Consider the following 14,946-nt stretch of genomic DNA (forward strand, 5'->3'; position numbering starts at 1 on the left):
AAACCTCTTTTAAGTGTATCTAATGTATATCCTGTGGAAAACCTGAACTTTGGGTTTAAGGCTAGCAGTGTATCATTGTGATACATATGTGTATGGAATATGTTTCAATTTCTCTAGGACCTATTCTTTTACTTTATGATCTCTATATATTTAAACCAAAATGAAGCCCCCAATACTAGTGGAAATGGTAAACTATTGCTTTTGCTTATAAGGAACTACAGAAAAGTGAATTCTGGATAGAATTTGCAATCATGAAATACGCACTGTGAAATAAAGAGCTCTGTGCCCACAATAAGGTTAGTTTTTATTATTACTATAATTATTTGATATAGGGTCTTACTCAAACTTTTTTTTTTTTTGGTCAGTTGTGGGGCTTGAACTCTGGGCCTGGGCACTGTCCCTCAGCTCTTCATCTCAAGGCATGTGGGCTACCACTTGAGCCACAGTGTCACTTCCTGTTTTCTGAGTAGTTTATTGGAGATAAGAGTCTTACAGACTTTCCTGCCCATCTGGCTTTGAACTGTGATCCTCAAATCTCAGCCTCCTGAGTAGCTAGGATTACAGGCGTGAGCCACTGATACCCGGTTTAGCCTCAAACTCTTGATTCTCCTTCCTCTACCCTACCAAGCACTAGTATTACAAGTGAGCACCACCATGCCTGGGTAAGGCTGATTATTTTGAAATTATTTTATTCTATAGTCTAATCCTCTTGATATTAGCTTCTGTAAAATACAGAAACAGAATACTAGGACTTACGTCATAGTTGCTCCTGGATCAGCAGTCATTTGATTGGTCACGAAAACAGCCACGTTATATTCTGCACCAAGAAATAAAATTAACAAGATGAGGGGACAATAAAATATAAAAGTTCAATGTTTAGATTTCAGAATTTAGTTTTCTCTTTTTTCTTTTTTTTGTCAGTGGTGGGGCTTGAACTCTGGGCCTGGGTGTTGTCCCTCAACTCTTCAGCTCAAGGCCAGCACTCTACCACTTGAGCCACAGCACCACTTCCAGTTTTCTGGTGGTTTATTAGAGATAAGAGTCTCACACACTTTCTTGCCTGGGCTGGCTTTGAAGCACAATCCTGAGATCTCAGCCTCCTGAGTAGCTAGGATTACAGGCGTGAGCCACCAGTGCCCTGACTGAATGTAGTTTTCCATATACTAATTGTTAGAACAGAAAAATGGACAGGCTAAATGTTCACTGAAGAAAAATTCATAAACTTGTATCATTTATCATGATGTGAATCTTTATATTAAAACTTAAAAAATCTGTTTAGAAATATTGCATCTGAAGGCTGGGAATGTGGTTTAGTGGCAGAGTGCTTGCCTAGCATGCATGAAGCCCTGGGGTTTGATTCCTCAGTACCACATAAACAGAAAAAGCCCAAAGTGATGATGTGGCTCAAGTGATAGAGCACTAGTCTTGAGCACAGAGAGGCTCATGGACAGTGCCTGGGCCCTGAATTGAAGCCTCAGAACTGGCAAAAAGAAAAAAAATATTGCATCATTAATTTATGTTGTTTTGTTTTGGGGTCCAGTTGTGGGGCCTGAACTCGGCCTGGGCGCTGTCCCTAAGCTCTTCAGCTCAAGGCTAGCGCTCTACCCCTTGAGCCACAGCTCCACTTCTGGCTTTTTTCTTTTTGCTTATGTGGTGCTGAGGAATCGAACCCAGGGCCTCAGGCATGCAAGGCAAGCACTCTACCACTGAGCCACCTTCCCAGCCCCATGTATCATGAATTTATTAACATGATCAAATTTCTATTTTGCATTGAGAACAGAAATTAATTTATTTAAACTTACTATTTACATCAAAATCAGTATTTTTAGTTAGGTTATATTCCCAAATACCTTCTGACATTATTCTGAGCAAATGTGCAAAGCACACTTAGCAAACAGTCATAGATACTATTCTGATAGTGCTATTTTATTTGAAAGATCTACCTTCTGAGATTTTTTGGAGACGTGACAACATCTGGGCCAATTTTTGCTGCCGTTCAGCCAACTCCCCACGACCACTGAAATCCACTCGAAAAAGTGCCATTATTGAATCAATGATCTGCACAGGATCAATATAAAAAACAAATATGTGCTTGGAAATGGAAGGCAGAGGTCCATTTAAAAAGAATCAATAGAAAAAATATGCCCTGGGAGTAAGCAGTATCAAAAACTCGCACCAATAGCTTGAAGATGCCAGCTTCTTCATGGAACTTTGCTGCTACATAATCAAGTAGCTCCATCTGATGTTCACCTAGTGGGAAATGCAGTGAGATATTATAAAAGCCAGAAGCAGTACTTCTTAGCATATATGGCAAATATATGCTATTCAAAAGGGTAGCTTAGAGGGCTAGAGGTATAGTTCAGTGGTAGAACACATAACTAGTCTGTATGAGGACCTAGGTTCAATTCTCAATACCACAGAAAAGAAAAACAGTGTTATTCTAAATTTCAAAGACATAGGATAAAAAAATAATTTGAAAGCATTTCAGTACCTAAGGACTTAACAGATGACAAAATATGTGGAGGAAAGTAAAATAAAATAAGGGAAAGCCCTTCAAAAAAAGTTAAAACAAAACAAACAACCCCTCCCTTGTTTTATCAAATAGTAATTATGCTGTCAATCTTACAATCACCCAAGCATCCAATTGCATGGGACTCTTACTAGTGTATGCACGTGCATAAAGTACATTGTCCAGTACTGCATCGTGGTCTACATTGAATCGGTCAGCAATGTCCCGAAGGCGATCTGGACGGCTGAAGTGTGCCAAGATTAAGGATTCAATAAATCAATTCTAAAATCATTTCAACAACTACGATTACTTCTTAAGTAAAGTAACAAAGAGGCAAAGAGGTATTCTGGAAGGTGCTAATAATCACTCTGTCTGTACCAGATTTAAATTTATTCAGTGTGTGTGTACCAGTCCTAGGGCTTGAACTCAAGGCACTATTAGCATTTTTACTCAAAGCAGGCACCCTACCACTTGAGCCACAGCTCTTACTTCCAGCTTTCTAGTGGCTCATTGTAGAATTGTTTCTGGTGGTTCATAGTCTCGTGGACTCATAACTTTCCTATCCAAGCTGGCTTTGAAACACAATCCTCATGGGCTGCGAAGATGGCTCAGTGGTTGAGCACTTGCCTTGCATGCCTGAGGCCCTGGGTTTGATTCCTCAGCACCACATAAGCAAAATGAAAAAAAAAAAAGCCGGAAGTGGCGCTGTGGCTCAAGTGGTAGAGCGCTAGCCTTGAGCTGAAGAACTGAGGGACAGCGCCCAGGTCCAGAGTTCAGGCCCCATGACTGGACCCAAAAAAAAAAAAAAAAAGAAACATAATCCTCAGATCTCAGCTTCCTGAGTATCTAGAATTACAGGTATGAGGCCCCTGGCCAGACTTTAGTTTTTCTAAGTGCTTCTAATTTATATTAATGGATATAGAAATGAAGAAAACCGGGTTGGGAAGGTAGCTCAGTGGTATAGTGCTTGCCTTGCATGCATGAGGCCCTGGGTTCGATTCTTCAGCACCACATAAGCAGAAAATGCTGGAAGTGATGCTGAGGCTCAAGCAGTAGAGCACTAGCCTTGAGCTGAAGAGCTGTGGGACAGTGCCCAGGCCCAGAGTTCAGGCCCCATGACTGACCAAAAAAAAAAAGGTGAGAAAATGGTAACCCCTTCTGTAATTACTTATGCTTAATAAAAATACAATTTTAAAAACAGTGAAGTAATGATTAATCAAATCTATAAAATAAATTGAAGGCTAGATGCTATGGCCTGTATTTTATTTTTTACAAATCAGGACACTGACAGGTTAGACAAATGACTCAGGATTATACAGCAAAGGATTTGAAATAGAAAAACTAGAAACTAAGGTTTGTCTCTTTTGTTCTCAGTTCTATAAAAATAGATCTATCTTAGAACAGTAATATCATGGAATTATAATGAGTCACTGCAAAATGAATTGATTCTAAATAATCAGCTGTTTAAAATGAAATAATAAACCAGTAATCATGGTTGCAAACATGATAAATTTGACTACATGAAGAGTAAAAAAGGTAATCTCATGTGTCCAGAAGGAAATGATCATCTCAGTTGTCTTCTAGAGCAGTTGTTAACTTTCTGAAATTAGTAAATTCATATGAAATCAAATTCAGTAAATATGCAAAAGTGATTTGGAAGATGTCACTAATTGCCAAAATCTATGAACTATGAAGAGGTAATGAAAATTATTCTTGGGCCTTTGATGATCCTAACTATGTATAAAATATACATATTTTGAGGTTAACTGCATGTCTATGATCTCATCATACTTTTTTTTTTTCAGGTAAGGGGTAGGTTTATTCATCGTTCCGGCTGGCACCAGGCCATCTTGGTCCTCCACACGGTGGGGAAAGAACTGGGAAAGAGAGCTGGGAGAGAGAGAAAGAAAGCTGCAAAAGAGCTAAGAAGGAAAGAGCTGAGAGAGAGCTAGAAAAGAGCAGAGAGAGAGCGTCTGGGCCTGGGCTAGGCCTTATCTAGGGTATGGGCAGAGAAAGGTGTGGCCACATCAAATTTAGATGTGACTTCAGCGGATGCAGACCATCATACTTTTATTTATATAATACTAACTATAAGTTATTGTAAAGCAAGGGATGGTATCTATCTGAATGAAATTTGAACTCAGAATCTCAGGCTTGCTAAGCAGACACTCTGCCACTTGAGCTTTTCCTTCAACACTTTTTTTCTTCAGTGCAGGGGATCAAACTTAGGGTCTTATACATGATGGGCAAGTGATTTCACTGAGCTACATGCTTAGCCATTGTATTATCTGTGATACATATAACTAGCTCAATATTGAAGTGTCTTTAGGATTTCTCAACCATGTATATCCTAATGTACTATATAAACACAACTGTTTGTACTATGTTATGTTTGTGTATCTATGAGCAAAATATCTGAGGGAATAACTTAAAGTTGGAAGAACTTAGATTGGCTCCCATTTTCAGAGTTTAGTCTGCCTGGGCAAAATCATGGTAGGAATGCTGGGCAGAGCACTCCTGTGGCCTAACCAAAACAGGAAGCAGAGAGGGGAAGGGATGCAGACTAGGTTTATTAAAGGCACTCCCTGAAAAGAGCCACAAGCTGGGGACCAGGTGTTCAATATGTAAACCAAATTCTTCCATTGATATTGAGTATAGATCTTTTTGAGGGACAAGTCAAAGAAAATAGAAACTGACGAGACAAAATACTATTTTTCAAGCTGGGTGCCAATGGCACATGCCTGTAATTATTATTAATCAGGTGGCTGAGATCTGAGGATCTCAGTTCAAACCCAGCCCAGGCAAGAAAGTCCCTGAAGTTCTTTTTTTTTTTTTTTTGGGTCTGGTCGTGAGGCCTGAACTCTGGGCCTGGGCACTGTCCCTCAGCTCTTCAGCTCAAGGCTAGCGCTCTACAACTTGAGCCACAGCACCACTTCCAGCTTTTTTCTTTTTGCTTATGTGGTGCTGAGGAATCGAACCCAGGGCCTCATGCTTGCAAGGCAAGCGCTCTACCACTGAGCCACCTTCCCAGCCCGTCCCTGAAGTTCTTATGGCCATTTAATCACTAAAAAGGAAGTGGGGCTGTGGCTCAAATGGTAAACATTAGCTTTGAGCAAAAGCAGCTTAGGGACAACACCCCCAGGCCAACCCCTGAAGCCCATTTTTTTTTTTTCAGTCCTGAGGCATGAACTTGAGGCCTGAGTGCCATCCCAGAACTTTTGCACTCAAGGCTAGCACTCTACTACTTTGAGTCACAGCTCCACTTCCAGCTTTAAGATAGGGACACAACACTTCAGCTGTGTGAGAAGTATAGATAGGGTTGTCTGGGTGTGGCCCACGGGAAAGTCTAGAGGCACCTGATAGAACAGCTAACCTACCCATGCACAAGACCTGAATTTTTTTTTTTAATTACTGTGACAAACACCCTGAAATAGAATGATTTTTAGTAAGAACTTGGAAGGTGACTAGGAAGGGGGGACAGATGGGGGAGGTTTAGATGGGTGGGTGAACATGGTAAATGCATGCTCTGCTCTGTTTGTCTATGGAAATGCCACTGTGCATCTCATTATTTTGTCCAATTTTGTTTGAATAAAACTGAAATTAAAAAAAAAAAAGATAGGGACACAGGGCTGGGTACCGGTGGCTCATGCCTGTAATCCTAGCTACTCAGGCAGCTGAGATCTGAGAATCATGGTTCAAAGGCAGCCCAGGCAGGAAAGTCCATGAGCCTCGTATCTCTAATAAACCATCAGAAAACCAGAAGTGGCACTATGGCTCAAGTGATAGAGTACTTGCCTTGAGCAGAAGAGCTGAGGGACAGCACCCAGGCTCAGAGTGAAGCCCCACCACACACACACACACACACACACACACACACACACACACACACACACAAAAGGTAAGGACAGAGGGAGCCAATACAATACCATGACTAGCCAAATTAACATTCAAGTGAGAGCATAATCAGCACATTTTCAAACATACCAGGATTCAGAGTTTACCACTTGGATTACATTTATGAAACAAGTAATTATAAACTGCAGCCAAAAAAGGGGAAGAATGTTTGGGGATGAGGAAAATTAGAGTTTAATTAAGCAACTTGTCTATCTATTAATGATAGACCCAAGACTGGAGACAGACATTTGAATTCAGAACCTTCTTTTGAACTACTGTGCCATGTTAATTCTACTTGTTAAAAAGGAACTTTTTACTCTTATTTATTTTGTTGGTCAGTGGGACTTGAACTCAGGGACTAGGTGCTTGTCCCTAAGCCTCTTTGTGCTCAAGGCTAGCACCTCTACCACTTGAGCCATGGCACCACTTACAGCTTTTGAGTGGTAATTGGAGAAAAGAGTCTCATGGGGCTGGGTGCCGGTGGCTCTCAACTATAATCCTAGCTACTCAGGAGGCTGAGATCTGAGAATAACAGCTGAAAGCCAGCCCTGACAGGAAAGTCTGTGAGACTCTTATCTTCAAGTGGTAGAGCCTTGGGCTGAAGAGCTGAGGGACAGTGCCCAAGTCAAGTTCAAGCCCCACAACCGACAAAAAAAAATTGTACTAACATTAGCGTATCACACTATGTTAACATTTCATTTTAAAAAGGTTACAAAGTATTTTCTGTATCAATGAAGATAATCTTTCCTCCAGAGTAGCCACCTGCTCCTGGAAGTTGAGCTGTCACTAGGGAACAATTAAAGAATTAATATTAGTGAATAAACTTCACACAAATGACTACATAAATATGAAATTTATGCTTGTTAAAACTCTTTAGTAAACAGCAAAGAATAATCATCATTTAGTTTCTAAACAACAACATGCCACATTTTCTTTTTTTTCCTTTTTTTTTTGGGGGGGGGGGTCCAGTCGTGGGGCCTGAACTCTGGGCCTGGGCGCTGTCCTTCAGCTCTTCAGCTCAAGGCTAGCACTCTACCACTTGAGCTACAGCGCCACTTCCGGCTTTTTTCTTTTTGCATATGTGGTGCTGAGGAATCGAACCCAGAGCCTCATGCATACAAGGCAAGCACTCTACCACTGAGCCACCTTCCCAGCCCCAACATGCCACATTTTTATCTGACAAGTGAGTGGTGAAATAGTATTCTGCCCGGATAGTTTTTTTTTTTTTGTGCTAGTCCTAGGGCTTGAACTCTGGGCCTGGGTACTATCCTGAGCATTTTTGCTCAAGGCTAGTGCTCTATCACTTGAGCCACAGTTTTGGTGGTTAATTGGAGATAAGAGTTTCATGAACTTTCCTGCCCAGGTTGGCCTCAATCTGCCATCCTCAGACCTCAGCCTCCTAAGTAGCTAGGATTATAGGTGTGAACCACCTATAATCTGGCTGGTTTAAAACGCATTTACTTGCCGTGGCTGGTGGCTGGTGGTTCATGACTATAATCCTAGCTACTCAGGAGGCTGAGATCTAAGGATTATGGTTCAAAGCCACCCCAGGCAGGAAAGTCCTTGAGGATCTCATTTACAATTAACCACCAGAAAACCACAAGTGGTGCTATGGCTCAAGTGGTGGGAGCACTCATCTTGAACTGAAGAGCTCAGGGACGGTGCCTAGGCCCCACCACTTGTGTAGGGAGCGGGAAGGGGGGAGAGGGGGAGCATGTACTTTTACGTGGCAGTAGTTAACACTAAGGAGGTACATACATTATTTCATTTACTTTTTAAAACAATCTCAAGAGTTGTCAGTATTATTATTTCTATGTTACTGATAACAATTTGTCCAAAGTCATATAGCTGTTAATGAGAGTGCCAATGGTGACTCAGATATTTTGATTCCAAAACCCCTTTCAAACCATTAAAAAAATTTTATTTTTGTCATTTGTGGGGCTTGAAATCAGACTCTGGGTGCTGTCCCTGAGCTCTTTTTGCTCAAGGACACATAACTACTTCTGTTTTTTTGGTGACTAATTGAAAGTAAGAGTCTATGGACTCTCCTACCCAGCTGCCTGTGAACCATGCTCCTCAAATCTCAGCCTCCTGAGTAGCAAGTATTGCAGGCCTGAGCCACCAGCGCCTGGCCCCTTTAAACCATTTTGCTGTGTTCCTTCTACTTAGATAAAAGAAATACAAAGTAGTGCCTTTGTGAAAAAGGAGATCTTTGCTCATTTTGCTTTGGAAAAAAGTTTATTTTGAAGTCTTCTCTTAGGCCAATCTTTACACCTCAACAGATTTTATTTCATTCTTATAAAAAAAAAGATACAAAAAGATGGAATGGGAAAAATTGGATGCCTTTCTCACCAGTGTACTCATGATCTACTTCCATATTTCCAGTCAGGTGTTCATAATGCAGCACATACAATCACACCTCAAATAGCACATATTCAGAAACCAACTCTGCTATCAGTACAACTCTGGGCAGTTTACTTACTTACTCTCTCTGATCTTTAGTTTCCTAAAAAAACTTGTTCAAAATACATCAGACTACGTAAAGTGTTAAGCATATAGCAATGTTGAGTAAGTGAAAGCCTGACCAGGACTGTTATATTGTTGTCATGTGTCCTTACCACAGAGGGTATGAGACAGCTGTGTTTTTCCAGTACGAAATTCTGTAAAATACAAAAAAAGGAATAAAAATATGTATACAGTTTTTACTTCCTTTAACAAAAATGGACTTAGAATTACTGCTTGCTTTTCCAATAGTCAACTCTCACTCCTAAAGAACCTCTCATGGGAGCTGGGAAGTTGGCTCAGTGGTAGAGCACTTGCCTTGCATGCATGAGGTCCTGGGTTCGATTCCTCAGTACCACATAAGCAAAAAGAAAAAAGCCCGAAGTGGTGCTGTGGCTCAAATGGTAGAGCGCTAGCCTTGAGCTGAAGAACTGAGGGACAGTACCCTGGCCCAGAGTACAGGCCTCACGACTGGGACCCCCCCCCCCAAAAAAAAAAAAGAACCTCTCATATCACATATGGACTCTGCATAAAAAAAAACCAAAACAACTTGATTCTTTTTGACAAAACTGTCTTTTTAAATGAAGGTTAAAACATTTTTTCCATAGAAAAGCTCACATAAATTAAACTTTAGGATATTTATCACAGGAAGAACAGCCTGGAGCTCTCTCAATGACCTGGAATTCTTTTTTTTTTTTTTTTTCTTTCAGTTGTGGGGCTTGAACTCATAGCCTGGGAGCTGTCCCTGAGTTGTTCTGCTCAGGGCTACTGTTCTACCACTTTAAGCTTTAGCTTAAAGTTTTTGTGTTTAGTTGGAAATAAAAGTCTCATAAGACTTTTCTGCCCAGGCTGGCTTTGAATCACAATCCTCAGTTTTCAGCCTCCTGAGTAGCTAAGATTACAGGTGTGACCCACCAGTGTCTGGCTAACTTGTAATTTGTTTTTTTTTTTTTTTTAATTTTGATAATCCAGGGGCTTGAACTCTGGGCCTGGGCACTGTCCCTGAGGTTCTTTTGCTCAAGGCTAGCACTCTACCTCTTGAGCCCCTCTGCCACTTTTGGCTTTTTCTGTGTATGTGGTACTGAGGAATCAAACCCAGGTTGCATGCATGTTAGGCAAGCATTCTACACTAAGCCAGATTCCCAGCCCTGACCTGGAATTCTTTTTTTGTTGTTGTTGTTGGTTATGGGGCTTGAACTCTGGTCCTGGGTGTTGTCCCTGAGCTCTTCAGCTCAAGGCAAGCTCTCTAACACTTGAGCCACAACAGTGCCACTTCTGGTTTTCATGTGACTAATTGGAGTTAAGAGTCTTTTGGACTTTCCTGCCCAGGCTTGCTTTGAACCATGATTCTCAGATCTCAGCCTCCTAAGTAGCTAGGATTACAGGTGTGAGCCACTGGCGCCCTGCTGACCTAGAATTCTTTTTTTTTTTTTAACCTACAATTCTTTTTTTTTTTTTTTTTTGGGTCCGGTCGTGGGGCCTGAACTCTGGGCCTGGGCGCTGTCCCTCAGCTCTTCAGCTCAAGGCTAGCGCTCTACCACTTGAGCCACAGCGCCACTTCTGGCTTTTTTTGTTTTGCTTATGTGGTGCTGAGGAATCGAACCCAGGGCCTCAGGCATGCAAGGCAAGTGCTTTAACCACTGAGCCACCTTCTCAGCCCCTAACCTACAATTCTTAAGGGAAGATAATCTCAAATTGGTTATCAACAGAAGCAAATTCTCTTCATAGTAAAACTGCCCTCATCCATAAAGTTAGGTCCATTAAACCCCTATAGATTAGAAACCTCCAAAGAGTAAATATGCAAGAAAAAAAGCTATTAGAGTAAGTCAACAGAAATGATAAAAAGATTCATTTCCCCAAGTCAACAGAATCAATAAAAAAAATTAGTTCCCTAAAGACTGCAAATACTAAGTGGGCACTGGTGGGTCACACCTATAATCCTAGCCACTCAGGAAACTGAGACCTGAAGATTGTGGTTCAAAGCCAGCCCAGGCAGAAAAGTCTGTCAGACTCTTATCTCCAATAAACCACTCAGAAAAGGCCAGAAGTGGTGCTGTGACTCAAGTGATTCAAGGCCAGCCTTGAGCACAAAGAGGCTCAGGGACTGTGCACAGACCCAGAGTTCAAGCCCCAGGGCCAGAAAAACAAAAGAAAACCAAACCAAAGTAAGCAAATACTGAATTATCAAAGGCAACATCTAATCCAACTATGCAGAAATTAAAAAAAAATATATGATATAACCAGGAAAGAGAAAATCTAATCTCTATGCTAATGGAGTATGCATTGCCTAGATATATGAACAACCTCATTATTTTATTACCTTCTGAAGGAATAAAGTATTATTTTTTCCCTTCTGTACTAACCAGAGATAAGAGGATGAAAAGTATAATAAGAACTACTGGTTAATATACATTCTCACTTATGTTCAGAATAATCCTATATTCTAATAACAGTTTTTATCCTGTGTTCCAAAACAGGAACTCGTTTGTTTACTATTATTATTTAATTATAACTGTATAACTTCCTAGGAAAAAATTAAGGTTCTACCTACCTCCAAAGGCTTCTGTTATTGCCATGCTTTCAATTCCACCTCCAAGCAACTTACTGGAAATAAAAATAAAGCATTAGCAACAGGGACAGTTATACCAAGAAAGAAGAATTTCTGTAAGTAACCTAGCATCAATCTATCTGTGTAATTCTTACCTGGACAAATAACACTTGTTCAGATCACAGGTTCTACTCTGAATGGGCAGCTAGGTAAAGAAAGCAACAAAACCCAGCTCTTCTTCTGGATACTTATAACAGATCAGTTAATAAGGTCTTAGGTACTCTATTTTTTTGAATCGAATCAGAATATATGATCTTGGGATTTTTGTTATTGTTCTTGTGGTGGTTGAGGATTAAACCTAGGGCCATGTGCATGGTAGGAAAGCACTCTACCACTGAGTTATATCTCCATTTCAGTTGTCATAATTATTAATTAGGTTTTTCAAATTCTGCAGAGACAATGTTTCTTTTTTTGTTGGTCATGGGGCTTGAATTTAGGGCCTGATCACTGTTCCTGAGCTCTTTTGCTCAAAGTTAGTACTGTACCACTTTGCACCACAGTGCCACTTCTGGTTTTCTGGTGGTTTATTGGAGCTAAGAGTTTCATGAACTTTCCTGGCTTTGAGCTGAGATCCTCAGATAAACTCCCGCATAGCTAGGATTACAGGCATGAGCCACCAGCACCTGGCACAATGTTTCAAAAAATCAATTTACTATTAATTTTTTAATATGCTGAGGAGGATATGAAAAACAAATACTAGATGTTGGCTGGGATGTGGGGAAAAAGGAATCCTATTGCACTGCTGGTGGGAATATGAACGGTGGTTTGGAGGTTCCTCAAAAAACTAAAAATAGGCAGGTGCCGATGGCTCACGCCTGTAATCCTAGCTACTAAGGAGGCTGAGATCTGAGGATCACAGTCCAAAGCCAGCCTGGGCAGGAAAGTCTGTGAGACTCTTATCTCCATAGACCACCAGAAAACAATAAGTGGCCCTGTGGCTCAAGTGGTAGAGCACTAGCCTTGAACTGAAGAGCTGAGGGACAGCACCCAGGCCCCAGGACCAACAGAAACAAACCAAACAACAATAAAAAAACTAAACATAGAACTTTATATGACCCAGCCATACCACTCTAGGGCATGTACCCAGAACATTACATGCCAGGATATGGTAAAGACACTTGCATATTCATGTTTATTGCTGCACTATTCACAATTACCAAGTTATATAAATAGCCCACACATCCTACAATAGATGAATAGATTAATTAAAAGTGCTACATATATACAAAGGGATTTTACTAACCCATTAGAAGGAGGCTGAGATCTGAGAGGATCATGGTTTTCTAGAAGCCAGTCCATGCAAGAAAATCCATGAGACTAATCCCCAATAAATGGCTCAGAAAAAGACAGAAGTAGTGTTGTGGCTCAAGTGGTAGAGCATTGGCTGTGAACACAAAGAGGCTCAGAGACAATGCCTAGGCCATGAGTTTAAGCCCCAAGACTGGCAGAAAAAAACAAAAAAGCATAAGGTTATGTCATTTGTAGGTAAATGTTTGGACCTAGAACAAATCACATTAAGTGAGGTAAGCCAAGCTCAGAGAGACAAACAGGGCTCACACCTGTAATTCATCAGGAGGCTAAGATCTATCGTGCAGTTTGAAGCTAGCTGGGGCAGAAAAATCCCCTTAAGATTCTTATCTCGAGGCTGGGAAAGTGGCTTAGTGGTAGAGTGCTTGTCTTGCATGCATGAGGCCCTGGGTTCAATTCCCCAGCACCACATAATCAAAAAGAAAAAAAGCCGGAAGTGGCGCTGTGGCTCAGGTGGTAGAGCGCTAGTCTTGAGCTGAAGAGCTGAGGGACAGCGCCCAGGCCCAGAGTTCAGGCCCAAGGACCAGACCCCTCCACCCCCCAAAAAAGATTCTTATCTCCAATTAACCACTCAAAGCACTGAAAGTGGCTCTGTGGCTCTAAGTGTTAGAGCACTAGCCTTGAGCAAAAGAGCTCATGGACAGCAGCGTAGGCCCTGAGTTCAAGCCCCATGACCAAAAAAAAAAAAAAAAAAAAAAGTAGAAAGAAAAGAAAATGCTAACAGAAGAATAACAGTATGTATTAAATTGATAACCCATGCTTTTGTGCAATGGATTTTTTTTTTTTTCTGGTACTGGGGTTTGAAATCAGGTCCTTGCATTGGCTAGGCAGGCACTTTACTATTTGAGCCAAACCTGTAGCCCTTTAGTGCAATGGATATTCTTGATATGAAAAGAATTAAATTTAAGTCATAATTTCATTCATCCACTCATTAAATACAATAAACATTGTGTGCTAAGAACTGATAGAAGTATTTAAAAACCTTTTGCAGTTTCAATTTGCATGTCATTTGGAATGTAATCACAAATCAGACAAAACCTTAAGAGAACAAATATTTACCTAATTTAAAAGAATAATTGAAATGTAAATTGAAGCAATTTTGGAAGTTATAAATTTAGAATGGGCTGCGTATTGCAATTTAAAAAAGTCTAGACACTGGGCTGGGAAGGTGGCTCAGTGGTACAGTGCTTGCCTTGCATGCATGAGGCCCTGGGTTCGATTCCTCAGCACCACATAAGCAGAAAAAAAAAGCCGGAAGTGGCACTGTGGCTCAAGTGGTAGAGCGCTAGCCTTGAGCTGAAGAGCTGAGGGACAGTGCCCAGGCCCAGAGTTCAGGCCCCACGACTGGACCACCCCCCCCAAAAAAAAAAAAAAAAAAGTCTAGACACTGACCTGCATAATTTGAATCGAAAGGGCAAGGGTTGAGAATTCAACCCATTTGAAGTACAGGCTTTCAGGGATCTTATGGTGTTGTGGTCTAAATTCAGTGGTCAGTTGGTGCTCTATCACTTGAGCCATACCTCCTGCCTTTCTTTTTGCTGGTTATTTTGGAGATAAGAGTTTAGAAAATTTTTCTGCCCAGGCTGGCCTAGAACTGAGATCTTCAGATCTCAGCCGCCTGAATAGCTAAGTCTCTTCTCTTTCTTCTCTCCTGCCTCTCTCTCCTCCTCCTCTCATCTCTCCTCTCTCTCTCAGTCTCTTTGGTACAGGGGTTTGAACTCAGGGGCTTCGTCATTGGTGGAATAGCACTGTACCATGCCTCCAGTCTCCTTGGATGTCTCTTAAGTCAGGCAACTATTAAAGAAAGTTCTGTTTATCCCTCTTAATCTTGGGAAAAATCACCCTGAAAGCAACAGCTCTAGAAAGTATTAGACAAAATTTCTGGTTACTATGCCCTATCAATGCATTGAAAAGGTTTCCTTAAATTATTCCTAGAGGATACCCCAAATTATTCGGGGAAATATAATCATTTCCTTTGTGAAACCCAAGAAAATTTAGAATTAGATCAAAGGCAATTTAAACATAGAGAAACAAAACCACAGTGTTTTCATAGTAAATTTGGCAATAATCTGTACATACTTGGTGTTTAAAAACTTTTAAAATATAGAGATTTGGTCTTATTAGA

General features: G+C 40.9%; 2 protein-coding genes across 2 annotated transcripts in view; both read right to left on the bottom strand.

Annotated features, from left to right (window-relative positions):
• The window catches only part of Josd1 (Josephin domain containing 1), a 312,495-nt gene that overhangs the window by 209,458 nt on the left and 88,091 nt on the right, over positions 1-14,946 (bottom strand). The gene's annotated exons all lie outside the window — the stretch shown is intronic.
• The window catches only part of Dmc1 (DNA meiotic recombinase 1), a 38,177-nt gene that overhangs the window by 9,421 nt on the left and 13,810 nt on the right, over positions 1-14,946 (bottom strand). The window contains exons 6-12 of the mRNA XM_042693142.1: positions 11,457-11,509; positions 9,022-9,063; positions 7,117-7,189; positions 2,662-2,753; positions 2,177-2,250; positions 1,944-2,058; positions 757-817 (exon numbers count right to left, since the gene is read on the bottom strand). Of these exons, the coding sequence (XP_042549076.1) occupies positions 757-817; positions 1,944-2,058; positions 2,177-2,250; positions 2,662-2,753; positions 7,117-7,189; positions 9,022-9,063; positions 11,457-11,509 (510 nt within the window). The remainder of the gene's footprint in view (positions 1-756; positions 818-1,943; positions 2,059-2,176; positions 2,251-2,661; positions 2,754-7,116; positions 7,190-9,021; positions 9,064-11,456; positions 11,510-14,946) is intronic.

Source organism: Dipodomys spectabilis, unplaced genomic scaffold (genome assembly GCF_019054845.1).
Source record: "Dipodomys spectabilis isolate Male_0828 unplaced genomic scaffold, ASM1905484v1 ptg000163l, whole genome shotgun sequence".
Classification (NCBI taxonomy): domain Eukaryota; kingdom Metazoa; phylum Chordata; class Mammalia; order Rodentia; family Heteromyidae; genus Dipodomys; species Dipodomys spectabilis.